The sequence below is a fragment of the Dromiciops gliroides genome, chromosome 1 (assembly GCF_019393635.1).
Source record: "Dromiciops gliroides isolate mDroGli1 chromosome 1, mDroGli1.pri, whole genome shotgun sequence".
Classification (NCBI taxonomy): Eukaryota; Metazoa; Chordata; class Mammalia; order Microbiotheria; family Microbiotheriidae; genus Dromiciops; species Dromiciops gliroides.
This window is the reverse complement of record NC_057861.1, coordinates 368133981-368160239: the sequence shown is the minus strand read 5'-3', so window position 1 is coordinate 368160239 and position 26259 is coordinate 368133981. Positions and strand designations below refer to the sequence as shown.

Genomic DNA, 26259 nt, shown 5'->3' with positions numbered 1-26259 from the left:
AAATCAGCCTACTTTTTAAATTTTAACTCTGCAAAAGTGAGCCTCTGTATCCAATGTGAAAAGCACACTGTCCTAAGCTTCAGGTTTTTGTGCAGCTATTTCCAGAGATACTTCTAGGGTCTTGAAAGTTTTTGGTTTTTCCAAGGTGGTAAGATATAAGGAGAGCTGTGTTTACTCCTTTCCTGGCCTGGCCAGTGGTCTGTGAGTGACCATAAGCACTCTTTTCTGCCTTGGAGGGTCCCTGCTTCACTGCAGCCACAAGCTCTGGTGTGTTAGTGCTCCACTTTCCCTGGGAGTGCCACCCAGAACTGAGACCCGCATCTGTGTATGGGCAAATCAACAGAATCCTGTGCCACTGCCAGCAAAGAGAACCCAGTGATCTTCTGATCAGTTGTTTGACTCCATTATCATCAGCAGGCTGAGACTTCCAGAAGCAGCCACTGATGTTGCTGATTAAGTGGCTACCAAAGCCTTTTCTTGGTTTGCTTGAGACCAGTGTATGCTGGCATGGCCTGAGCTGAACTGTGTTCTTCTCTCACTCTGGTGGGACAGACCTTTCCTGCCAACCTTCCAAGTTGTTTTTGCCTGGAAAACTATTTCACCCCATCTTTTTGTGGGTTCTGCTGGTCCAGTAAGTGTTTTATGGTATGATTTAAAGGTGTTCAGAGGGGTTTGGGGAGAGCTTAAGAGAGTAATTGCCTTTTCTCAGCCATCTTGACTCTGCCTCCCTTCACACCAACTTCTGAAAAAGATAGTTATTCTTCATTCCGACACACATATATGTTCTTATGAATCTGTGACTTGATCTACATGTAAAAAAATTAGTAAATTTAAAGTTTTCCAGCTAAAGATGCTTAAGGAAATAGGCTTGTTTATTTGTTCCAAAGAGAAATACATACAAACATATACATACCTATACACATATATACATACATACACAAATAATGCTTTTACATATACACACATATTTTTGTGCTTTGCATCAGTTGTCTTTACATGGAGCCAGATAATTGTGGACATTGTGCATTCTTTTGTACTGTGTGTGAATAGAATTTATTTCTTTGATGGGTTCAGAATTATCTGCTAATGAGAGCTCAACAAGAAATTATTCTCTCTTTTGGTTTTGTTAAGAGACACTGGATGCCTAAATCTCTGATCTTTATCCATCTCCAGCACTGATAAAGTCAAGGGACTGGTGCCAGAAGCCAGGTTAAATGACCTTCACAAAATTGACTTGGGCCAATTTTCCTGATGCTAGATGACTAGGTAGGGTTTCTATGTATGACAAAATAATAGTAATAATAATAATAATGAAGCTATTGCCTTCCCATAACACCAAAATATAGAAAGTGTAATTTGCCCTACAGGTCACCCAGAAAATGCCTTCCAGGTTAGTACAACACTGGACAGAAGGTTATTTGATGCTAATTACTTTGGAAGGTAGCAGAAGTTCACCTGTGTAAAACCCTTGACAGTTTCTTAAGCCACTGATAAACAGGCAATTTCCCCCCTAGGCTTTATGCTCAGCAGTCTCTTTTTGTTTGTTTGTTTGTTTAATGTGAAATGAACATATGCATTTCAGAATACTTAAAATAAATATAAAGTAGCTATAAAAATGTATTTATTTTGGAGGCCAGTATAATTTGTTAAACATATGAGGATGTTTTAGTTTTAAAATTTCTGAAAATACATGATGCAGAATAATTATCAGGGGCAAGAAACTTTCCTAGAATTTAGAGCTAGAAGGACCCATAGAGATCCACTTGAAAGAGGAAGCATGGTGTAGTAGATAGAACCCTGAAAGTGAGACCTGGGTTAAGCTCTTACATCAGCCATTTATTTACTAGCTGTTTAACCTTGAGCAACCAATAAGTATTTATTAACTAGTTATTATCTGCCAGAATCTGCTAAGCTCTGTGGATATAAATATAATTAATGAAAAAACAACACCACTGTACGCATATGGAGCTTATATTCTAGTAGGAGACATTTCATATATATGTATATATATATATATATATATACATATACATATATATGTATTATATATGTGTGTATACATATATACGCATATGTGTATGTATATGTGGATATATAGGTATACACATATATACATGCACACACACATATATATATATACATATATACACATACACAGATAGTGCAAAAGCATGTAGATGGGGAATGGACTATCATTAGTGAGGAACATGGAGACTGCCAGTTTGTTTGGGATTACAGAATATGGGGGCGTAATTAAAGAGCTAAGGTTGGGCTAAAGTTGTGAAAGACTTCAAAAGCTAAGCAGAGTAATATATTTTTTATTTTAAATGCAGTAAGGCAGTCAGAAGTCATTGGAGTTTATTAAATAAGGGAGTGACAGTCAGATTTGTGTTTAAGGAGAATTACTTTAGCAGCAGTGTGAAGTACAGACTGAAATGGAGTGAGATTTGAGTCAGCAAAACTAGTTAGGAGGCTATTGCAATAATGTAGGCACAAGGTGATGAAGTCTGTGTGAATAGAGAAGAAGGGACCAGATATGAAACATGTGTGAAGGTAGAAAGAGCAATATTTGGCAACTTATTCAATGCGTTGGATGAAGAAAAATGAATAATCTAATATAACCTCAAAGTTAGAAGAATAGTGGTGCCTTTGACAGAAATGAGGAAGTATGAAAAAATTAATTTAAAAAATAAATGAGGGGGCAGCTAGGTGGCACAGTGGATGGAGCACTGGCCCTGAATTCAGGAGGACCTGAGTTCAAATGCAGCCTCAGACACTTAACACTTACTAGCTGTGTGACCCTGGGCAAGTCACTTAACCCCAATTGCCTCACCAAAACGGACGCGCGCACACACACACACACACAGAAATGAGGAAGTTTGGGAAATGCCTTGTTTTTTCTGGAAAGATAATGAATTTTGCTTTGAACACATTAAATTTGAGATATCTTTTGATTATACAGTTTGAAATGAGCAGTAGACAACTAACAATTTGGGTTCCAAGAGGGAAACTCAGACTGGATACATAGATAAGGCAGCTAATATTTTTGACCCACAGTTTCTTCATTTATAAACTGAGTCAGTTAATGCCTATGACCTCTAAAGTCCCTTCTAACACTGTATCTGTGATACCAGGCCCTAAGCTGAATCACCCATTTTACAGATAAATAAACTTAGGTCAAGAAAGGTTAAATATTTTGTCACACTGTCAGTGACCTTGTCAGGATTAGTAAACTCAGGTATCAGAAGTCCCACTTCAATGTTCTTTTACTATACTGCCTCTCTGATTGATGGTATCTTTTTAAAAATATCTAATACAGTAAAACTATCTTCTTGTACATTGGCAGATATTTTACTTTAATGATACTTCATTGTTGTCTCTTCAGTGATTTTCAAAATACCTGAAGAATATATGGCATCTGCTCAAACTCTGACATGTGAACAACATTTGCAGAACAGATAATGCCTCACCAATTATTGTCATCTTTTATTTTCCCCTTTCTTTGTTTCCAATAGGCAACCCATCACTAACCAGCAAAGTCAACGTTCTCATCAATGTCCTGGATGTCAATGAATTTCCTCCAGAAATTTCTGTACCATATGAGACAGCAGTGTGTGAAAATGCTAAACCAGGACAGGTATTCCACTAATATTGACATTTGATTCTTTGAATCAGTTAAAAAGGGCTTCATAGGCTGTTCTCAGGGGAGTGTGCAAAGGGATACATGTCAAACACTGCACAAGGAAGCAAAGTTATCAGGGAGGAAATATGGTAACATCATCTTCATCTTCCTTACCATAGTCATGATCATCCATGATATATGTTACTCTACGGGGGACAAAATATACCATCTATATCACCTTGTTTGATCTGTACAGCATGGACTATCTGGCAATATGTGGACGTGCTCTGATGTACATTGTCTCAACAAAAACATCATGACTATCAGTGAAGTAAGATAGAAAAAACATCCCACCAGGATTTCTCAAAATATACTCTGCCTCTCCTAGGGAATGAGAAAAGGGTTGTGCTTCTTCACTTTTCAACTGGTACATTGAAAATGGTTCATATTGATTTACTGAGAAAGATATTCTATTTTCACTAGGGATCCTTGGGATAAACATCTTAAATGTTAAATATTGATATTACTGAAACAAAAAGACTTGCCTCTCCTTCCCCCTTTCAGGGTATCAGATTCAGTTGTTTGCTTTATTCTGGCCTCAGGTTAAGCCAGTAGCATACACATCCTTTAGGAAAGTATAGCTATTTTTCTCCCATCATCTAATGTTTGTTAGTCATAAGACTTGTGCATATTTATGCTTTTGTGTATAGTATATATTTTTAATGAAAATCGATTACTGTGTTCTGAATTGCTGTCATGTTGTAGTTTAGAATGTTGATATGAAAATATTGAAATATTTAAGCTAATTCTATCTTGGAATTAACAAATTTGTTATGTTAGCATTTTTAGACTATAGTCATATATGTATTACAATTATGTTATTAAACATAAGTAAATTATCCATTTATAAGAACAATATAAATTTGAAGAGTTACATTTTTCCTTAATTAAAATTATCAGGGGCAGCTAGGTGGTGCAGTGCATAAAGCACTGGCCATGGATTCAGGAAGACCTGAATTCAAATCCGGGTTCAGACACTTGACACTAGTTGTGTGACCCTGCACAAGTCACTTAACCCTCATTGCCCCCATACCAAAAAAAAAGAAAGAAAGAAAATTATCCCTTGATAAGCATCTTTAGGGAAAAACTAGTTCTCCAAATCTATAGTGTTTCAAGATTGGTGACAGATATTTGATTAATTGTCCTCTCATTCAAACCTCATTCATTCATTTCTTTATTTGTTTATTATAGTAATAACCATTTTTATGCTATACTTTGTGTAACTGAATGATTTAGATTTTTTTTCCAATGGGCAAAGCCATATCTAATTGTGATCAAACAATTAAATGTGGCATAATGCTTTCACATAGAAAAAAAAATGTGAAAGTATTCATACAATTTTGTCTCAAAATTTGTCATACTTTCCAATCTGATCTGGCCTCTCAGGTAACCAAAATTAACCATAGTAAGATTACTGTAAAAAACAAAAAAAAAAGAAAACAAAAACAAAAAAACAAAACAAAAAAAGGGGCAGCTAGGTGGCACAGTGGATAGAGCACTGGCCCTGGATTTGAGAGGACCTGAGTTCAAGTGTGGCCTCAGACACTTAACAATTACTAGCAAGTCACTTAACTCCAATTGCCTCACCAAAAAAAAAAAAAAAGATTACTGTAGCCTGAGTGTTTTCAATTACACAGACATAGCAAAAATCAGTCCTTTTCAGGACTTTAAGAAAGTATATCCATTTTCATGTCGCCAAGGAACCCATAAGGCAGTCAATGGAATTATTTTGGGACTAAGATAGCATTTAGTGTACTCACTGTAAGGCAATGGTAGCAGTAGAACCTATTAATAGAGGAATTTAATTCACTCTTCACACATTCCAGTGTTCATTTTCTAGGCACAGAGTATGGGCAGAGTTTCTTCACTCCCTTTCTCATTGGCCCCTTCAGAGCTTATGTCTGGATATGAAAGAGAACAGTGTGGACATCTACAAGCTGTCTCCAAGTAACTCAGGACCATTTCCTTTTCTATAGACACGTACTTTAAATGTACAGCAACAATTCCTTTCACAAACAGAGGTAGCCCTTGAGTTTCATTTGGAAAGTATTCATCTTGGGGGCAGCTAAGTGGCACAGTGTATAAAAGCACTGGTCCTGTACTCAGGAGGACCTGAGTTCAAATCTAGCCTCAGACACTTAACACTTACTAGCTGTATGACCCTGGGCAAGTCACTTAACCCTCATTGCCCTGCAAAAAAAAAAAAAAAAAAAAGGAAAGTATTGCTCTAATAAGCTCTTGCTTTCTAGTCTTATCATGAGGGACATTTCTTCTAGTTTGTGAGTGTGAGTAGTGAGCTCTTTCCTCACTGAGTAGGACTAGATGCAGCTCCTCTGCTCAACAAACCTTACATACTCTGAATATGTTTATCATTCTGGGAAAACTTTACATGAGAGAAAATAAGCCTTACCATCTCATCAAAGTTGTTTTTTTTTTCTGTATTTGCACTTTACATTTTATTGATGCCAATATTTTTCTTCTTTACAAATGCAGATTACTCTTCCTTTGTAAGAAGTCTCTCATAACAAAGTAAAACAGTTAAGACAAACTAATAATACAGTGACCTCATTGGAAAGTTCTTGCAATATTTCACATACATAGTGCATTCCAACCATTATATTAAAAAATAACAAATCGATTTTTCCTTCCTCCTACCCCATGTCCCACATCAAAGGAGAGGTGGAGGCAGTTTCTTACAGCACATATGCATAGTTGAGCAAAACAAATGTTCCCATTGTCTGTATACAGAAATGTAGATATCTCATTCCTCACCCTAAATCCATCACCACTTTCTAATGGATAGATTGTTTTGTCCTCAGTCTTCTGGGATCATGAATGGTCATTGTATTGACTACAGTTCCTACAGCTTTCAAAATTTTTATAGTATTTTTTTGTTTCATACTTTTTTCTACTGATTCTGCTAATTTCATTCTTCATCAGTTTATAAAAATACTGCTATTCATTTTTTACAGTATTGACATTATGGTACAAATTGTTTTGTTTCTGTTCACTTCACTCTTCAACTTCATATATCATATATCATATATCATATATTTCATTTGTAAACTTTCGCTATTCACTGTCAGTTCTAAGTCTCTAAATGTCTTTTTGAAATCATCTGTTTCCTCATTTCTTACAGCACTGTAGTACTCCATTACATCAATATACTAAGGTTTATTCAACCATTCTTCAATGTTCGGGAATCATTATAGTTTACTTTTTTTTTTGCTACTACAAAAAGAGTTAATAATAATAATTATTATACCATATATACATATATATGTATATATACACATATGCATTTTATACATATATAGAAATACATAGAAATATACACATATAATATAAAGGAGCTTTTTCCTCTTTCTTTTACCTCCTTTGGCTGTAAGTACTGGATAGCTGGATCAAAGGGCATAAAGAATTAAATAAATTTTTGTACATGAGAACAGCAAAAATTACTGAGAACTGATTCCCCACCCAGTCTCCTTTTTCCCATACAAATGAATTGCCTTGGGCTTACCAGTCTTTGTCATTTCCAGATCTTATGGATCTCCCAGAAATGAACTACAGCCTCCCATAGATTCCCAAGCTTACTTCCTGGACTTTAGGTTATTATGTAAAAAGATTCATTTACATTAAATAGTTTCGGTCTGTGAGAAATTTACCTTTCCTAAGGGTAGTTTCTTAGCTCCTTATGTTCTGTTACCTCATAAAACCCCTGTCCTTATTTCCCTCCCATCTTTGGATATTCCTAGCTTCCAAGCTTTGTGATACCAGGAGCTATAGTTCCTCTTCCTGGATTAAAGATCTTATTTCTCCTAATTGATTGTTTCCTTAATTTCCAGGTTAACATATATAATCCCAAATTTCCCTTAAGAACGTTTGTACCCATTCACAAGACTACCAATAGCGCATTAACACGCCTGCATTCTTACAGCCAGTCCAGCATTTACCCTTTTGCTTTTTCATCATTTTTACCCCTCTTAGGGATATCTCATTAAAATCTTATTCCAGTTTTAGTTCTTTTTTTCTTTAAATCTATCTAGTTATTCTAAAGAATTACTAAGGACTTATGTATAGCCATAAAATTAATAATGACAGAGCTAGAAACAGAAAACTAATGAAATTGAAAATAGAAAAACTGGAATTTTCTTATTTTATTTGAAATAGATGAAAACATTTCTTTAATTTAGAATATTAAATGCCCCCTTTAAAATGATCATATTTTAATGAAAATTTAAAGCTTTTTAGTTTTATAATGTTTCCAGGCTCCTTAAGGACAAAGGCTATTTTGGTTTTCTTGTCTGTGTCTCTAGTGCCTACCATAGTACCTTATAGTGGGTCCTTAATAAATGTTTATTTAGTTGAACTAAAATGAACCCAAACCTCATGGGAATTACTTCCAATTCTGTCAGTGTGTCAGGTATTTACTATATATAACTCTAGATATTTGCCTATGAAAATTGCATGTGAGAAACTGGTTTGCAAGGTTTCATTAAGTAAGCTCATTAAAATTTTTGAGAGGAAGGTTCTTTTGAAAAGGCTGACTGCCTTCATTTTTAATTTCAACTTTGTTTCAGGTAATTCAGATCATCAGTGCTGCGGACCGAGATCTTTCACCTGCTGGGCAACAATTCTCCTTTAGATTATCACCTGAGGCTGCCATCAAACCCAATTTTACAGTCCGTGACTACAGAAGTAAGTTTAACCACCTAAATGTGACCTTTTCTCACATAACTCCATAAAGTAACTGAGTTTAGTGCATTTCATAAAACTGTTCACAAAGTTTATAAAATGAGAAAATTCACTATTGCTGGAATGGAAAAAAAGGGACAAAGCTTAAAAAAAAGTCAAGAAGTATTGCCCTATTCAAGAGAAAAAGTTGGGCATAGTCCTATGATGAATTAAGTGGTTGAATGACCTTTTTGGAAGGTGAGAGAATATGGACACATTTACCTCGTATATGCATACAATGAAAGACAGTGGTACAATGGATAGAAAACTGGAAGAGTTAGGAATATCTGGCCTCCAGGCCTATAATACATACTAGTGAGCCAGGCAATTCTTTCAAACTAGACTTGGGTGTTTTCTTTAACCTGGAAGCTCTGGATTTTGTCTATGATGTGCCTAGATGTTTCCATTTTGGGGTTTCTTTAAGAGGTAACTAGTGGATTCTTTTTATTTCCGTTTCCCCCACTTGTTGTAAGAGATCTATGCAGTTTTTTTTTTAATTTCTTGAAATACAATATCTAGATTTTATTTGGTGGTGAAATTCAAATAGTTCAATAATCCTTATCTTTTCCCTTAATCTGTTTTTCTAAATTAGTGGTTTTTGTTATGAGATACATTGTATTCAGTTTTTCAGTTTGATTTTTTTTTCAATATTTGTTATTATTTCATGGAAGCATTGACTTCTATTTGGTTCATTCTTATTTTCAGGGAGTTGGTTGCTAAGAAAAGATTTTGGGATTTTTTGGTGTTTTTGTTTTTTTTTTTAACCTCTTGTGCCAAGCTATTAGTTATCTTTGTAATTGTTTATTCCATGGATCTTATTTATTTTATAATTTTTCTCCTTTACTTGTGTCATTTCATTTATTAAAAAGAAAAATTAACTCTTTCAAAAAATAAAACAGTCTCTTGCTTCATCTCATCCAGGAATTTTAGTTGAATTTTTTCCTCAAGTTTTGTTTTTCTTTGAGGATTTGCTTGAAGACCTTTTGGAGTTATTCTCTTGATAACTACAAATTTACTGAGAACTGACTGATCCCTACCAGGGCCAGTGAATTGCCTGGTGCTAGCCAATCTTTGTCAATTCCAGACTTTTGATTGACTTATGGACCCTCCACCAAGCAAATTATCCCCTCCCAATGATTCCCCACCTTACTCCCTGGACTTTATGTCATTATGTAAAATGATCCACTTACATCAAGTAATTTCTATTTAATGTTAAGTAGCTTCTATCTTTAACTCAGGAGCAAGCAGTCCTATAGTTCCTTTTGTTAAAGGATCATTTATATTAAGGAGTTAAGTATAGTTTCTGTGATTCAGGAGCAGTGGTTTAGTTCCCTTTGGTCTGTTACCCTATTCCTTGCTTTGCAATACCACAAGCTATTATAGTTCCACTGCCCTAATTAAAGTCCTTATTTTCTTCTTTCTTGATTTTTTCTTTAATATCCAGGTTAACACTCTTCTATGTGTCCCTGATACTCTAATAGCTATTTTTTTTTTTTTTGGTGAGGCAATTGGGGTTAAGTGACTTGCCCAGGGTCACACAGCTAGTAAGTGTTAAGTGTCTGAGACTGGATTTGAACTCAGGTCCTCTTGAATCCAGGGCTGGTGCACTATCTACTGCCCCACCTAGTTGTCCCTCTAATAGCTTTTAATAGTAACATTCTTTTTCTTGTTGTTGTTTGTTCATTCTTCTCACTGATTTTATTACTTTGAACTTGATATTAGATTTGGCTTCTGAGCTGCTTCTGGAGGTAAGGCCTGAGCTGATTGATTCTGTCACTGCTTTCTTGGGGAATTGAGTTTTTAAAAGCATCTTAGAGAGACCTCATGCTAGGGACTTGCAAGCTTTCAGAATTTGCAAAGTGGTCTGACCCAGGGAAAAGTCTGATTGATGCTCCTGGTCTGAACTCTGGATGTTTTTGATCTAGGTTTGGGTCTGAACCACACTAGACTGCTATTTGACTCAACCACCATCAGCCAGTTAAAAAAGTTTATTGGTTCTGCCACACAGAACTGACAGTAGCCCTTTGGTCTGGGATTCCTACCCCAATTATTCATCTTCAGGCTTCAGAACTGACTACAAGTTGGAACTGAGACCCTGCTCTGCTCCTGGGGTCAGTCACACTGCTACTTGCTTCTGAACATGTTCATCTCTGCCTAGGCCCTGCAACCCCTCTCTACACTGGAATACTACCACTGAGCATAGGTCCTCTTCCATAGCCCATGCTAAATATGTGACCAGTAACCGAGTAGTGAATGGCAAACCTCTATATGGTACCTGTTCCTGTATCCTACATTGCCCTGTATGGGAGCTCTATTGCCCTAATCTACAGCCTCTCCCTGGATTCCTGAACTCTCTACCTACTGCTGCTCTTGATCAGATTCTATTACTAGTGTCCACAGACCTCTCTATGGCTGACTCCCTATACTGACTTAGGCTGGAAAAATTTCTCACTGTAATATTTTATTGTATTTCCTTGTGAAAATTTGGTCTGGTGCCTTTTCTAGATCTGAGTGGAAAAGTTTTGAAGAGAAGCTCACTGTACTGCTCCCTGCTGCTCTACCATCTTGGTTCTGCTCTAAGTTACTGGAATTTAATAGTGGTTTTTAAATGATGAGTTTTAAAAAAAAACATGTAAAAACTTTGGCTTAAAATTAAAAATAGCTTTATTTAGAAAAGTAAAGGTACAAAACTGTTTCTTTAGAATACAGTGGTAAAATAATCTGCATTTTAAGTTATTGTTACTTGTTTTCATTTATTCTAAACAAACACTAAAGGCATTTTCTTTTATAGAAATATATATTGCTTATAATTAGTCTAAGTAATAACAGACTATTTCTCATCCCTTGACCTTTGTAGCAAATTAAGAAGGGAGATCAGTACTGGAGAAATTACAGTGGTAATAATTATTCCCCAGGTCACAGTGATATTCCTCTACCATGAGCTACTTTCTTGAGGAGTTATTATCCAGAGACCCATTTGTACTGACCCTACTGTGATCTGTGGTGTTAATTATTATTTTATGTATATGAAGTAGTATTTCTTCAAGTCTATTATTAACTTTTTTTCAGGGTAAAGACTATGTCTTATACTTATATTTATCCCTCACCGACCTTAGTATAGTACCTTGCATATAGTAGTTGATTTATGGTTTTTATTAATAAAACATATCATATATGTATATATGCAAATGTACACCCATATATACACAGACACATGCACATATACATGCTATATATATGTATATGTATAGATAAATGGATGTACAAAAATTGTCAACAGTAGAGAATTAGTACACTCAGTTGCTTGGCTAAAATATATCTAAAGCAAAGGTTGTAAGCAATTCTACTCAATGTTGTCATTTATCTCACGGAAAAGTTTTATAATATGTAAATTTATTGAAACCCCATTGCTTCTCTTATCAATGTTAATATTATGCATAGAAGTGGTAATATACTCTCAGGCCTCTTATTATAACACTGGAGTTCTTAAAACCACCAGAGTAAAAATAGCTTGTAAAAATGCAAGTTATTTAGACATGTGTAGAAATGTATGGAAAATTGAGACAATTATTCAGAAAATAAATGCCTTGTTCTGAATTTCCCAGACGATTAAGTTAAAATATTCTGCTGACTTATATTACCGCAAGTAGCCTTCAATTTTTGTGTATGTAGAAACAAATTTAAAGAAAGACAGCATTGTAGCATGGAAAAAGCACTGTGTAGGAAAACCTGGGTTCTAGTCAGAGTTCTTCCAAACTAATTTTCTGTCATGTCTTGTACAAGTCATTTCCTTTCTCAAGAACTCCGTTTGTTCATCAGAGAAATGAGGAAATGAAGGGATTGGAAAGGAGAACTCTTAGAGCCCTTTCTACTCTAATATTCTTTAGTTAAATATTTCATTTAGATATTGATTATTATTTAAATGATGATGATGATTATTTGTATACTTATCTAGAGCCATTAGAGCATGCAGGAATCAAGTCAGTTCCTTCCTCTCCTTTCTGAATATCCATACCTTACTGAAGCAAAACATTGAGAATATCTATTAAATGAGAAGAAATAAGAACACTGGGTCCCTATCTAGAAAAGGTGCGGTAGTGGTATTTTGAAGACTGTGGATCACACCAAGTACCAGTCTCAAATGCTCAATCCGTGTATTTTAAATTGCAATTCACAGTAAGAATACCTTTATGGGGATTCACACTTCATTTTTAACCTGCTTTTCTATGGTAAGAAAAATGCTCAACAAAAATGTTATTCCCTTTTATAGAGGTATTGACAAGAAAAGTCAAAAAGAAACATCTCACTGTAATTCATTTCCTACTTAATAAAGAAAATCTTTTCCTTCTATTTTCTTTTCTCCTCTGAAATTTGAACTGTCATGCCAAAAGGGATTAATATATAAAAATAGAAATACCTTTTTTTCCCCTACAAGATTACTTGGATTACATATGATTTGAATTTGCCAGCATTGGTAAAGATAGAACAAGGTTCTTAGGAAACTGCAAAAATAAAAATGAAAATAAATCCACCGGCTTAAGAACAACTTGCTCTTGTTTAACAGGTACTAACTTTACCATATTAAGAAAGTATACAGTAACCATTGTGTCACAAATGTCATGTTTTGTAGACAACACAGCTGGAATTGAAACTAGAAGAAATGGATACAGCCGCAGGCAGCAAGAGTTTTATTTTCTTCCAGTTGTGATCGAGGACAGCAGTTATCCTGTGCAGAGCAGCACAAACACAATGACTATTCGAGTTTGTAGATGTGATTCTGATGGTACCATCCTGTCTTGCAATGTGGAGGCAATTTTTCTACCTGTAGGACTCAGCACTGGTGCTTTGATTGCAATCTTACTTTGTATAGTTATTCTCTTAGGTAGGTTAATTTCACACTTTTTAAAATGTTTTTGTCTGTGTTCTCCTGTCATTCCATTTCTCTCTCCCCCACTCCCTCTTCCCTTACCTACCTTGGCCACTCTCAACCTATATTTTGCTTTAACTTCACATGAGCTTTAGAGAGAGAACTATCTGGAGTTGGTGTTTTCTTAGTGTTCACTAAATACTAGTGAGATCTATTAGTTCCTTCAGGACATAGGGACTTTAATAAGGCATGAATTTTAAGTTAAACTTGTCCAACAATAAATAACTATGATTATAAAAGTTTCTAGTGAACACCTATCTCTTTTTTTGTTTTTGTTTGTTTTGTTTTGTTTTTAGGGTTAGGTTGGTATAGTACATAGAGTTCTGGGCCAGGAGACAGAATAACTGTATTCAAGTACCAAACTCTGCTTCTTGTCTTACAGTGGATAGAGCACCTAACCTGGAGTTAGGAAGACTGGAGTTAAAATTCAGATTCAGACACATAGTAACTATGACCCTGGGCCTCTATGTAATGCTTAGCTTCAATTTTTTTTTTAATTGTAAAATGGGGATAATAATGGCACCTACCTCACAAGGTTGTGGTAAAGATCAAATAAGATTATATTCATAGAGAGTGCTTAGCATAGGACCAAACACATAGCAGGCACTTAATAAATATTTGTTCCTTTCTCCTTCCCCCACCTTAAAATGAAAGGGTTAGACTAGACACCCATTAAAGTTTCTTCCAGCTCTAAATATACTATATATATATGTATATACATGTATCTTTTAGTGGTCTGGAGTAGTATGACTTTGTTGTTCCTATCACAATTAAAGCCCTTATATAATCACACATGTACATGTGCATGTACACGTGCACACACACAAAATGTATCTTGAGTCCAGTTTCTAGTTGTACCTTTTTGGATGAAATCATGATCTTATCAGTGTAGATACTCTCTTACCTGATAAAGACTGCACTTTCTCCATGACAATACAGCTAGGGAAATTTATGTCTATGACTTTTCATAAATCTTCCATTGCAGATCTACCAATATTCTGTGGCTTTTAGCACAAATGCTGGGAAGATAATTAATACCTGACCATATGTTTCTTCTAGAAAATGTCTTATATTAAAATTCACTGTGAAAGTAAACAGAAAGAAAAGACTAGAGTTAAGTTCTTTCCAAATATTTGATCATTTTAAACTGTGAGTTAATAGTAATTGTTCATGTATTTCCTGTCTCTACCACAAACAAAAACAAGAACAAAAACAAAAATCAACCAAGTCCACAAGTATTTATAAAGAACCTACTGTGTGGCAGGCATTGTTCTAAACTCTGGAACAAAGCAACATAAAAGATTCAGGAAAAAAAAAGAAAGGGATTAAAATATGTACTTTCTATTTTACCTTCTAGACTTTTAGGATGTTCATAGGACTTCTTTTCACTTGTTTATTCACTACCTGATTTAGAAAGTCTCTCTCTGTGGTTGAATTCAACTCCTACAGGGTTGCAACTTGAATTCTAACAAATACTCAAAATTCTTCAGTAGAAGCAGTTGGGATGGGACATTTCAATTTAAAGAAAGTGTTTTAAAATATCTAATTTCTATCCTACAAACAAGTGAGCTGAGGGAGCTTTGCACCTTGTCATGAGGAATGATTGGCATTTTTGCTTTGATGACATCTATGTAAATCTAATCTGTTCCTTTTACTTTAATTTATGCAAAATTGCATGAATGCCTTTGCCATTGTGCTGATTACATGCAGGCATCATCTTTGCTCAGACAAATCCCCTAAATGGTTAGAATAAATTCACACTGAATAGAAGAGCTGCTTTTTGTTGTTGTTTTGCTTCCCTAAATTTTGTGTCCTCTTCATTTTGGGGCCAATGCAAATAAGAAGATGTTTCTGACTATACTTTTTTTTTTTAATTTGGTAGAAAATGTCCTAACACATGTATTCCTTCCCTATTCAAGAAAGCATTTTTTTTAAAACAAGAAACAGAGCTAAAAGATTAGAAAGGGTATTAACTAACTAATTAGGTAATACTGTGTGTTCCTGTAAGCCCCAGTTTCATAACATTTCTATAGCTTTATCACTCTAACACTAGGTGGTGTTCTGCACCAAATTTTCAAATAGCTCAGCTGTAAACAATAGCGACTTGCCCTCAATATGGCAGAACACAACAGTTTGAAGCAATCAAGCATTTCATTATAAAAGTGGATACAATTCCTGGGCTGGGCACAAGGGTGATCAGGGCGATAGTCAGGGAACCATTTATACATTGATTCCTTGGTATAGGGATGAACTTTAGAATGTAGGGAGAAAGTAGAAGACATCAAACCTTTTAAGGGTCATAAACTTTTAAGTGAACTATTTGTATTTGAAAGTGTCACACTTCGACAATATTGGTAGTCAATGCTTTTGCCTTCTGGGACTGGAAAGTGTTAAAATCTGAAGTTAGTCAAGAAAAGAACCAGTTATGGAGGAAGAACTTACTTCTAACAATTCACAATTTCCTTGTACCTGTTAAACAATATGATAAGTGGGGAGTAGTGGGGAAGAGTTCTTTTCTTCTTGCCACCCCTCTAGCAATGGTGTCTTGAAGAAGATGGAAAAATCCAGTGGAATGAAAATAAGATGCTTAGTTGAAAATAGCAAATCCAGCTCACAGAGGAGGGATTCTGCTTTGGAGATGGCAGACTCTAGAGTCCTGATGGTGTCTGGGTTTGGCTTATGAATCTTTCTGAAAAGGAATACTGAATCTTAGGCCAGTATTTCAGCTGAGCCCCAAACTGTAGATGGTGGAAAACACAACAAAACTTTGGAGTGAAGATGCCTAGATCAGCTTGAATCTGTGGTTTGACTTTCTCAGAGGAACTTAACCAATGAATGCAAGATGGGAAATTAGCTCAAAAGGATGACTAACCAAGGTACAAGGTACTCTCAGAATCTGTACTCCTAATACCATAGCTCATAAGTCCCCACCAATACATTTGCCTTTGATAGAGAAAACAATTAGCTTGAAGCCAAGGCATTTACTGAAATGTACAAATCATCTTCCCATAAACTTGGAATTCACTGTCCCATAAGTGCCTCTGTTACCATTTGGACCCCCTCTCCCACTAATGTCTCTTCATACTTATATCATCAATTTGTTAAATAGAGTTAGGAAAAAATCTCAGAGGTCTAAGTAACTTGACAAAAGAAGCAAAGTTTGAACTCAAATTCTGAAACTCCAACCTTAGTCCATTTCCTACTGTAGACAGTCTTTCCAAACATATTTCTCTCCTGATCCTGGTCTCTATTAGTATAATCACTCGGTTAAATACCCCTTGATCTTGTCCTTGGGCAGGGCATATGACACTGATACTTGACTATAGCTTCTTCTTTGAACTCAGATGAAATCTTGGCCTCAACCAGGACCCATTACCTAGTGACAGTAGGAGTCCCTCAGCTAGAGAATACCTACTCTCCTCCAAATCTCCATTTTTGCCTTCTCTAAGAGCTGCAGGGGAACTGAAGAACAAACTCAGGAGCCAGGCATATCCTCCATAGGTGGCTTTCTACTTGACTGCCCATTTTTAAAGATTTTGAAATTTAGTCTCTTTTATAGCAAAGATCAAGTCCCTTGTCCCCTTTAATCCTTAGACTGACTTTTATGCAAATAAGCACTCAAAGTCTGATGAAAGCAATGCAACCTTATATACCATTGTCTACTTTCCTAGGAAATGTTGGAACCAGGTAGAACTAAATTAGGAAAGCTGATTGTTAAATTTTAATTATGAGCCTTTACAACTCAAAATGAGCAAATCCTACAAGTTAGAGATTGATTTATTGTTTTGCTTATTGTCTAAACTTATGAAAATGATAGATAAAAATTTAATAATGAAGATTAATATTAAAAGTGTATCCTATGTGCATATATACACACATTTATAGATAGTGGGTTGTAAACCTTTAACAGCATAACTCTGATTAATTGACTACAACATCCTTTTATTTCATAAAATAGAAACAGAGACTCAGATGATCTGCATTCCCTCTCAATCCCTGCCCCCCTCCCCCATCCCTATACATCTGGCTCAAATGACTCCTCTCTGAAATGTGGGCAGATTTAATATTGCCTTATCTACTGGAAAACTATGTTACTCTTAGAAACATTATTGTGTTCCTGGGTTGAAAATTATGAGTAGTCTGAAGTGCTCATTATTCTAGCTCTACATTTTTAGGTATACAGTTTAATTAATAATCAAGTACCTATTTCATTTTAAAAATTCATCACAAAAACTTTACTAAACTGGAAGATTTAATGCCTCTGATAAATACTATCATGCTAGGTGCTATAATACCACTTAGGGGAATCAATGCAAGGTACTCAGTGGAAACTAGGAATAAATATATTAATAAAAAATAGTTGACTGTCTAGTTAGAGACTTTGTAGAATAATAATAATGAGTCTTTTAAAGAAAATGGGTTTCATTACCTTTTACCTGAAGGATTGTATTGACATTTTAGCCAAGAGTTGAACTTTCTTGTCAGTTTCAAAATGCAATTCTTGTCTCGTTTCAGCCATTGTTGTGTTGTATGTCGCCCTGCGAAGGCAGAAGAAAAAAGACACCCTGATGACCTCTAAAGAAGACATCAGAGACAATGTTATCCATTATGATGATGAAGGAGGTGGGGAGGAGGACACTCAGGCTTTCGACATTGGTGCCCTGAGAAATCCAAAAGTGATTGAAGATAACAAAATACGCAGGGATATAAAACCAGACACTCTCTGTTTACCTCGTCAGAGACCACCAGTGGAAGATAACACAGACATAAGAGATTTCATTAATCAAAGGCTACAGGAAAATGATGTGGATCCCACAGCACCCCCTTATGATTCATTGGCAACATATGCCTATGAAGGCAATGGATCTGTAGCAGAGTCCCTCAGCTCCATAGACTCCCGTACTACAGAAGCAGACCAGGATTATGACTACCTGACTGACTGGGGACCACGCTTTAAAGTCTTGGCAGACATGTTTGGAGAGGAAGAAAGTTATAACTCTGACAAAGTCACCTAGGGGAGGTTTACATTGAACCAAGAGGAGAAATTTAAAGAAACTACAAATGGGGGTGGGTGGGTGGGAAACAGACACAACACCCAAACTTTAGAGGGCAAGATTACTTTGATTACTTGGTTTCCAGCAAGTTACTATATTTATCATATTGTCAATTTGAGTTGATTCTGCAAAGAGAATATAAATCCTATAATATGTCCTTTTCCCCCCTTTGCCCTTTTTCCCCCTTTCTGTTTTGTTTTGATTTGCATTTTGGAAACACAGTTGAGCTCAGGCCTATTAGCTACAATTAAATGACATGACAACCTAGAAAGAAGATAGCTTTCTGGCATCATGGTGGAAGAGCGGTAGATTTTTTTCTTAATTCCACTAAAGTGCCTATTGAAACTCTTATCTTTTAAAGTGGTATACAGTGCCCTCTGTTGAGAAGGTGATACAGGATTTGAAGATAAAGAGGACATAGAACAAAGACACTAATTTCATGTCAAGAAGCAATAGTGACGTGCTGACTTCTAATTACTTTGGGAATAAAAAGAATTTCTGGAATCCACCTATTTATAATTCAAATGATTTTTTTTCTTTAAAAAAATTGTATGCCAAAACATCACATTTGTTCTCCCCACATTTGAAATAAATTGAAATAAACATACTAGTATGGAACTCAATTTGTAAAAGTTCCCAATTTGTAGAGAAATATTTGATTTTAACATTAGTCAATATTAAGGTATTCATTAAAATGTTACTCTCTTTTCCAAAATAAAACAACAACAAAGGAAATAGTTTTCTCTTAGGCTTTAGGCAATCTACTTCTCTGTAGACCAAAGCTGAACAAAAAAAAAAAAAACAAACTATAAATAACATTGGGAAAGCAACAAATGATTCCTTATCAACCTTATCCAAGATAATATTCAGAGGGCCTCCTTCTATGGGTGCATCTGAAAAAACTATTCAATTAATTTAGTTATATTTTGGCTTCAAGGTGCAAGAATTTAATATCTGACCTCCTTCCAACCCTAGGTTCCTTGATTGCATCAGCAAAAATGATTTCTGTACCTAGTGTAGACACCTAGTTTTATGAAAAGAAATACAAATAGATCAATCCAAACAAGGTCCCAACTTTTGTGAATAATGAATCCCTCAAATGGTCACATTTATTTGAATTCATACTATTTGAACATGTAAGAATGTAAAAGATGATCATTAGTGCCAGTAGAAATATACAATATTAATTCAAATAATATGTCTACTTTAGTGGATTCATTAGTTGCAATAATTGATCTTTAAATAAGGAAAAATGAGAAACTCTTATAACTCCATTTTAATGTAATGCTGGTAAAACTATTGTGCCCATTTCCCCTTATTTTAAGTGCATGCTGGTACTTTATAAGTACTAGTACTTATGCATATTCATTTTTTATACGTTTAGCCTGGAACAGTCCTTGGCACAGAGAGGTATTAACAAGTAGAAGTAACCTTCTCTATGGGCAGGTAGGTTGTGTAATGGATAGAGCACTGGGCCCAGAGTCACATAGCTAGTAAGTATCTGAGGCTGGATTTGAACTCAGGAAGATGAGTTTAGCCTCAAATACTTACTAGCTATGTGACTCTGGGCAAGTCACTTAACCCTGTTTCTCTCAGTATCCTCATCTATAAAATGAGATGGAGAAGGAAATGGTAAATCATTCCAGTATCTTTGCTAGGAAAACCCCAAATGTGGTCATGAAGAGTCAAACACAACTGAACAACAGCAACAACAACAACAACAACAACAACAAAAACCCCTCATCCACATGGTCAGGAGAAAGGGAAAAAAAAAGACTGGAGTAGTTTAACCTTAAATGTGAAGATTAGCATTTTATATAATCACAGTAGTGGCTAAAATACTTAGAATGTAAAAGTGACTAATGAAGATCCACAGTAAATGGGAATATAGCTCATGTCTGTATATAAGGCCTCTGAATACTTGGAAGCTTAAGTAGCATTATAGTCAGGGTGAATAAAAGAGAATACTGAAGAAAATATCCAACTGTTAAGAAAAATTACATATTGTGCTCGCTTTGGCAGCACATATACTAAAATTGGAATGATACAGAGAAGATTAGCATGGCCCCTGTGCAAGGATGACACTCAAATTCATGAAGAAAAATTACATATTGTCATGCTGAAAACAACTTACAGGTTAATAATGCATGGGGCTTTTAAGCCACATCTTTGAACCAAGGAATTAATCATATCAATAGGATCATGTTCAAATATACATCTTAGCATAAAATATCACATAAAGAAACAACTCTCAAATTTGTCACTAATTATCATTGTTGCATAGTTATACAACAAAGTACCTCTGCCTTTTAAAGAGATTACTCAAAGAAAATTATTTACATTTTCCAAACTAAATAAGTGCCTAAAATTGAGTGTTAAATACATAATTGTTTTTCAAAGGATGGTTTTAAATTTCCCAATGAAGAGCCTTTGTCAAAAGAATTCCATCATTGGTATACTTGCTACTATAGATGAGTAATGATATTAGGTTCAGTGGTTTGATATTTCCTATTGGTAGTAATTTCTACTGGATATTGAGGGTGCATGTCTATGCCCATGTGTATGCATGTATGTATGTATGCTCATGTGGGTTGAGAGAAGATGAGGAAGAAAGGGTGGAAGGTAGAATTTGGAATAAAAGGTAAGAACATTTTTTTTAAAAGAAGTTCACAATACAAAATGTAATATTAATGACATATTATTACATTGTCACACTTTAAAAATATTATAGATCTAATTCCTAATTCTGTTTTTAGTCTAAGTTCCTCTTACTTGGGGTTAGAGGTTAGTCTATTGATATTTCATTGGAACTTTAATCTCATCAATGTTGGTACATCCCTTTGCTAGTGATTATAGTAACCCATCCCTGGCTTCACAGGATTTTAGAGTTGAAAGGGACCTCATAAACCTTTTAGTCCAACTCATACTAAAATAAAAGTACCCTCTACAGCATAGCTGGGGACAAGACCTCTAGGGAGGATAAAGGTGGTCCTTTTGAACATCTCTGATTGTTAGGAATTTTTTTCTTCTCTCACTCCTAAATTTACCTATCTACTATTTCCATCTATTGTTTCTCAACTGTTTCAAAATGGAAAAATATGGGTGTGTTAGTCATGCGGTTAAAATGAGGTAAAACAGATACATTGTCCAATGGTTACATTAGTGTCCACAAAATATAAAAGCATAAAGGAATGGCTGCAACATGCAGAGTAGATCCTTCGTTGGGGATTTATGGAAGGATATTTCTATCTTCATAACATCTTTCACATATGTTCCCTTTTATTTCCCATTCACATAACCCTTTCCTTCATGTAGGTTTTTATCACCTCACATTCAGACTATTTTATTATCTTTATACTTAGTCTCCCTACTTTTTGTCTCTCCCCATTACAGTCTATCTTCCACAGAGCTGTCAATGTAGGCTTCAAGCTGTTCATTTCATTCAACACCCCAGCTCCTGGCTATAGTTCCCCTCTCCCTTTTTGGCCCCCTGTCAATCATTCCTGGAAGTTTCTCCCTTTTCACCTCTATTTTCTGATTCCACTACTTTTTTTCAAGACTGAGCTCAAGTCCTACTTTCTATAAGATGCCTTTCCCATTATCCTTCCTCTGACTCCCAGTGCCTTTCCTTTAGAATTACTTCACATTCACACTACATATATCTTGTATGCACATGACTGTTTACATGTTATCTCCCCACTATTGTTAGCTCCTTATGGCAGTGGCTTTGTGGTTTTGTTTTTGTTTTGTTTGTTTTATTTTCTTTGTGTCCCTAGTGGCCCACAAAAAGAACTTAATAATTGTCAATTAATCAATTGATTAGAGTAAACAAGTATATATCACATAGGATAAGAAGGTTTTATACTTCCAGATCATGAAATGTGAGAAGCGTAGTTAGAGAGAAGGGATATTTTTTCCTTATCTATTAAAAAAATGATCTATCATCTCTAAGGTCACCCCCTACCTTTATTATTTTGTGATCCTACAGTGGCTCCAAAATAGAGCTTATGATAAAAATGGTCATGCATATCTTCTATTAATTTTTTTTTCAGTTAAGCATTTATTTTCTCTCTCTTCCACCCCCCCCCCCCAAACTGTAGTTAGGAAGGAGGAAAAACTACATAGTTAAGAAAAACAAATCACCACACTGATCATGCCCCTAGATCTATACATCATTCTTCATCTTGAGTCTCTCCCATTTCTCAGGAAGTCATTAGCAGGCTCCATTATTGGATTTCTTGAAATATGGTTTGTCATTACATTGATTATAAATATTGTCTTTTCCATGCACAGCTGCGGGGTTTGAATCAGAACTATTGAATCCGTACTTCACTGGATTCTTCTTCACTGCATGAAGGCCTAGTTTAAGATGGACCATGTTTAAATCAAGTGTTCCATCTATACTGAATTGCCAGAAGCCATGACCTCCTAATTTTGCCATTTATTTTTCCTATTCTGAAGTAGGGAGTGAATGGATATTAAACATTGTAGGAAATTTTCTGATATAATCTATCAGAAAACTTTCGCTTATATCTTTTATTAGGACTACTTCATTTATAGTTGTCTATTTTCAGTTGTGGCAGATGGTAAAAAGGGACCAGCATTATTCAATGTAAATACTATTGGATTTGGAGTTGAGAAAATGGGCTAACATCCTAGTTGCTTAGTAACTGTGTAACGTCTGTCAAATCACTTAAACTTTCTGTGCCTCAATTCCTTCACTTATAAAATGAAAAGCTTTGACTAGATGACTCCATTTTTCATAGCTCTAAATTTACAAATCCTTTGATTTTGTAAATACAATTTGGGAAATAGTTATTCTTATTCAAAGTTTAACAAGTGAATAAAGATGACAATCTTTGTAGACTACATTTAATTAGGTCTTAAATATGCTTTCTTCTGAACCAGAATTAAATCATTCATAATATATACTTGGATGAAAAAGGGAAAAAAAGTACCTGAATTATATGCTCAACACAGTATACAAATAATCATCTGAAAACGACAAATTTGACTGATTATTTTTAGTTTTCATGCAAGGTCTATATTAATGACCCTTCTAACACCATGGATTAAGTTCCATAATCTTCTCAAGTCTTTTGTTTTCAATCCATATGAATTCTCCATTGTCACAGTGTCATTTTAGACCTCTTCATCAATTGGAATGTTTCATACACCATATCCTTAAAAATCCCAATTTCACTCATAATCTTTAAATCTTGCATGCTTTTTGTCTTCATTGTCATCAGTATTCATAAGAATTTACCCTAATTAGACTGCTAGTAGCTTAGCTTTTCTCTTCCTCCATCCAGGAGCTCATGGCCAGACCTTTCTAAGATAACATCATCACCTTCATAAATCCTCCCCTTCCTTCAGTCTTTTATTATTCCTTCCTTGCATATATCTAACCTTGAATTATTTCCTTTCTTTTCATATGTTTGAGATTTTTAGAGAAAGAGTTAAAACCATGTTGAAGACTGGTGTCCAATGCAAATTCTAACTTCATCCAGACCCTTGGTGGTGCTCAGCAATCCTTTTATTCATTACTGACTGTATTCCTCCCAACTCCCCTTCCAATGCCTTTGAAGAAGTTTCATAACTTTACACCTGGAAAAGTCCTTATAGGTCATCCAGTCTAAGACCCTTCTTTACAGATGGGGAAACAAAGATCTAGGAAGGTAAAATGACTTGTAAAAGGTCACACATACTGGTTCAAAAAGCACCTGTTTTGACTGAGGTTATGAATCATTACTTCTCAGTAGTTATAGTAAGTTTGAATGCATGACATTTATCCAATAACACTCAGCAATTTGAGAGCAAGGGCAGGGTAAATAAACACATTGGGGGAAGGTGGGGAGGAGATACTGAGATATGAGGATATCTGGAAGGGTGGGTGGTCAAAGGCCAAGGTATTATAGTTTATCAGTTATTAAAACAGCATTTATTAAAGTAGAAGATGATAAAATTCAAGACTGAATGGTGAGATAAAGAATGAAAAAATGGGGCATATAGAAGGGGAGTAGAGAAATGAGTCAGGATATTGGAAGCCATGATGACACCAGAAGGCAAGTTTAATTTGAGTGAGTCAGTGATAAAGAGGGAAGACTAGGACTTTTGCTTTAGGAATAGAATTTCAACGTTTCATTTCCTGAATTTGGCAGTTCTGTAAGATGGCATCAAGATATTGCCATGCAATTATTACAGAAGTGAAACTATAAAGGAAATCATTTGAGTTAAGGGGGATACGGAATGTTTTGGTCAAGATGATACAGGCATTGCCAGTATGATTCCTTTAAGGAAGCAGTCCACCTAAGGCTAGTAACTGTCATTAACTCAGAAATTGGAATTATATAAACAAATGATTAACTCAACAAAATAAAGAATATAAAATAGTCATTTTACTTAGATTGTAAGAATATGGTTGTCCGACATGGGCCACAAATAAGAGATCAGACCCAATTACAGTTGCAGTTAGTATAAAGCCTCCCCATGTCTCTTCTGTCCCCCAGAGTCAGGCTTGTTCCAGGTTGCCCTCAAAGCAGCTTGCCTGAGGTGAAATTCTCGACAAGTTCAAAGAACATAAAACTCTCTCCCTGCAATTGCTTTTACCCTCAGATGCCATATTCTGTGTCAGCCCAGGAATTGTGTGGACAATTGTCAAAATTATATCTTTCTCCTCCCCTATTTTTTTTTGTGGGGCAATGGGGGTTAAATGACTTGCCCAGGGTCACACAGCTAGTAAGTGTCAAGTGTCTGAAGCTGGATTTGAACTCAGTACTCCTGAATTCAGGGCCAGTGTTTTATCCACTGTGCCACCTAGCTGCCCCCTCTACTCCCCTTTTTTAAAACCTTTGTTGTTGTTTTTGTTTTTTTGTTTCTCTGGACTTCCATTCTTCATTTAGCCCCCTTCTTTCATTTTTACATTTTTAGCCATTTTTTCTCACCTGGTTAAATTCTTGTTATACCTACGGCCCAAGGAGGGCTTCCTCAGTCTAGATAAATGTATAGTAATGAGGTCTTAGTCAGAGTCATAGCAGGGTTTTGCCAAAGTCCTCTTTACTAAGAATGGGAGTGTGGATCGGGGAGAATGAGGTGGAAAGAAACTCTGCTCAAGATCTTACATTTCATTGCAAATTAGGATTCAATTTCAGTCTGTCACTGTGTATGCCATCTACTTCCTCTGTCCCCAACCAGCTACTCTAGGTTTCACCCACCCACACCCACCCACCCACACACACACACACACATCTATTTCCTACTCTACATTCTATAATATCTTCCATTCTTGTCCAACTCTACTGTAACAGTAACATTCAGTACTTTCTCAAAAAAAATTATTAATTGCTTGATATATACTAGGCACTGTGCTAAATACTGGGCATACAAAGTAAGTGAAAAAAACACAACAGTATCTCTAAGGAGCTCACATTCTATGTAATTTAAATTACATTGAAATTCAATGTAAATTGCTAAATTCATATATGTGTTATATATACACATATATGCATACATATACATGTGTACACACACACACACATATCTATCTATCTATCTATCTGTGCAGTTGGATTGTAGAATGCATGGGTTGGAATAAAGTTTAAAAATTCTAGAAATGTCAGAAAGGGTCAAGTTATGAAGAGCTTTAAATTTCAAAAGGAGAACTTCCTCCATTGTCTAAACTTCATGACTTTTCTTGCTCTGTTCTCTCTGGCTATAATACCCCATGATAAAGTCCTACCAGACCTTCAAAATCCAACTCATGTATACCTTGCTTCATTCTATTCAATTCCATTTAAAGTCAATGTATTGTCTACTCTGTTTGATAAAGTATGGTCATCACCTGAAATAAAACTAGAGATACA

General features: G+C 35.4%; 1 protein-coding gene and 1 non-coding gene across 4 annotated transcripts in view; both read left to right on the top strand.

The window, feature by feature from the left end:
* CDH12 (cadherin 12) overlaps positions 1–18404 on the top strand; it is a 1430569-nt gene extending 1412165 nt beyond the window's left edge. For all 3 annotated transcript variants that reach the window (XM_043974996.1, XM_043974997.1, XM_043974998.1), the window contains 4 exons: positions 3516–3637; positions 8263–8380; positions 13047–13298; positions 17859–18404. In XM_043974996.1, coding sequence (XP_043830931.1) covers positions 3516–3637; positions 8263–8380; positions 13047–13298; positions 17859–18358 — 992 coding nt within the window. In that variant the 3' untranslated portion in view covers positions 18359–18404. The remainder of the gene's footprint in view (positions 1–3515; positions 3638–8262; positions 8381–13046; positions 13299–17858) is intronic.
* A 1999-nt stretch (positions 18405–20403) lies between these two features.
* On the top strand, positions 20404–20510 carry LOC122737506. Its single transcript, XR_006354340.1, has one exon. It is a non-coding gene; the product is annotated as a U6 spliceosomal RNA (small nuclear RNA).
* The last annotated feature ends 5749 nt before the right edge of the window (positions 20511–26259 follow it).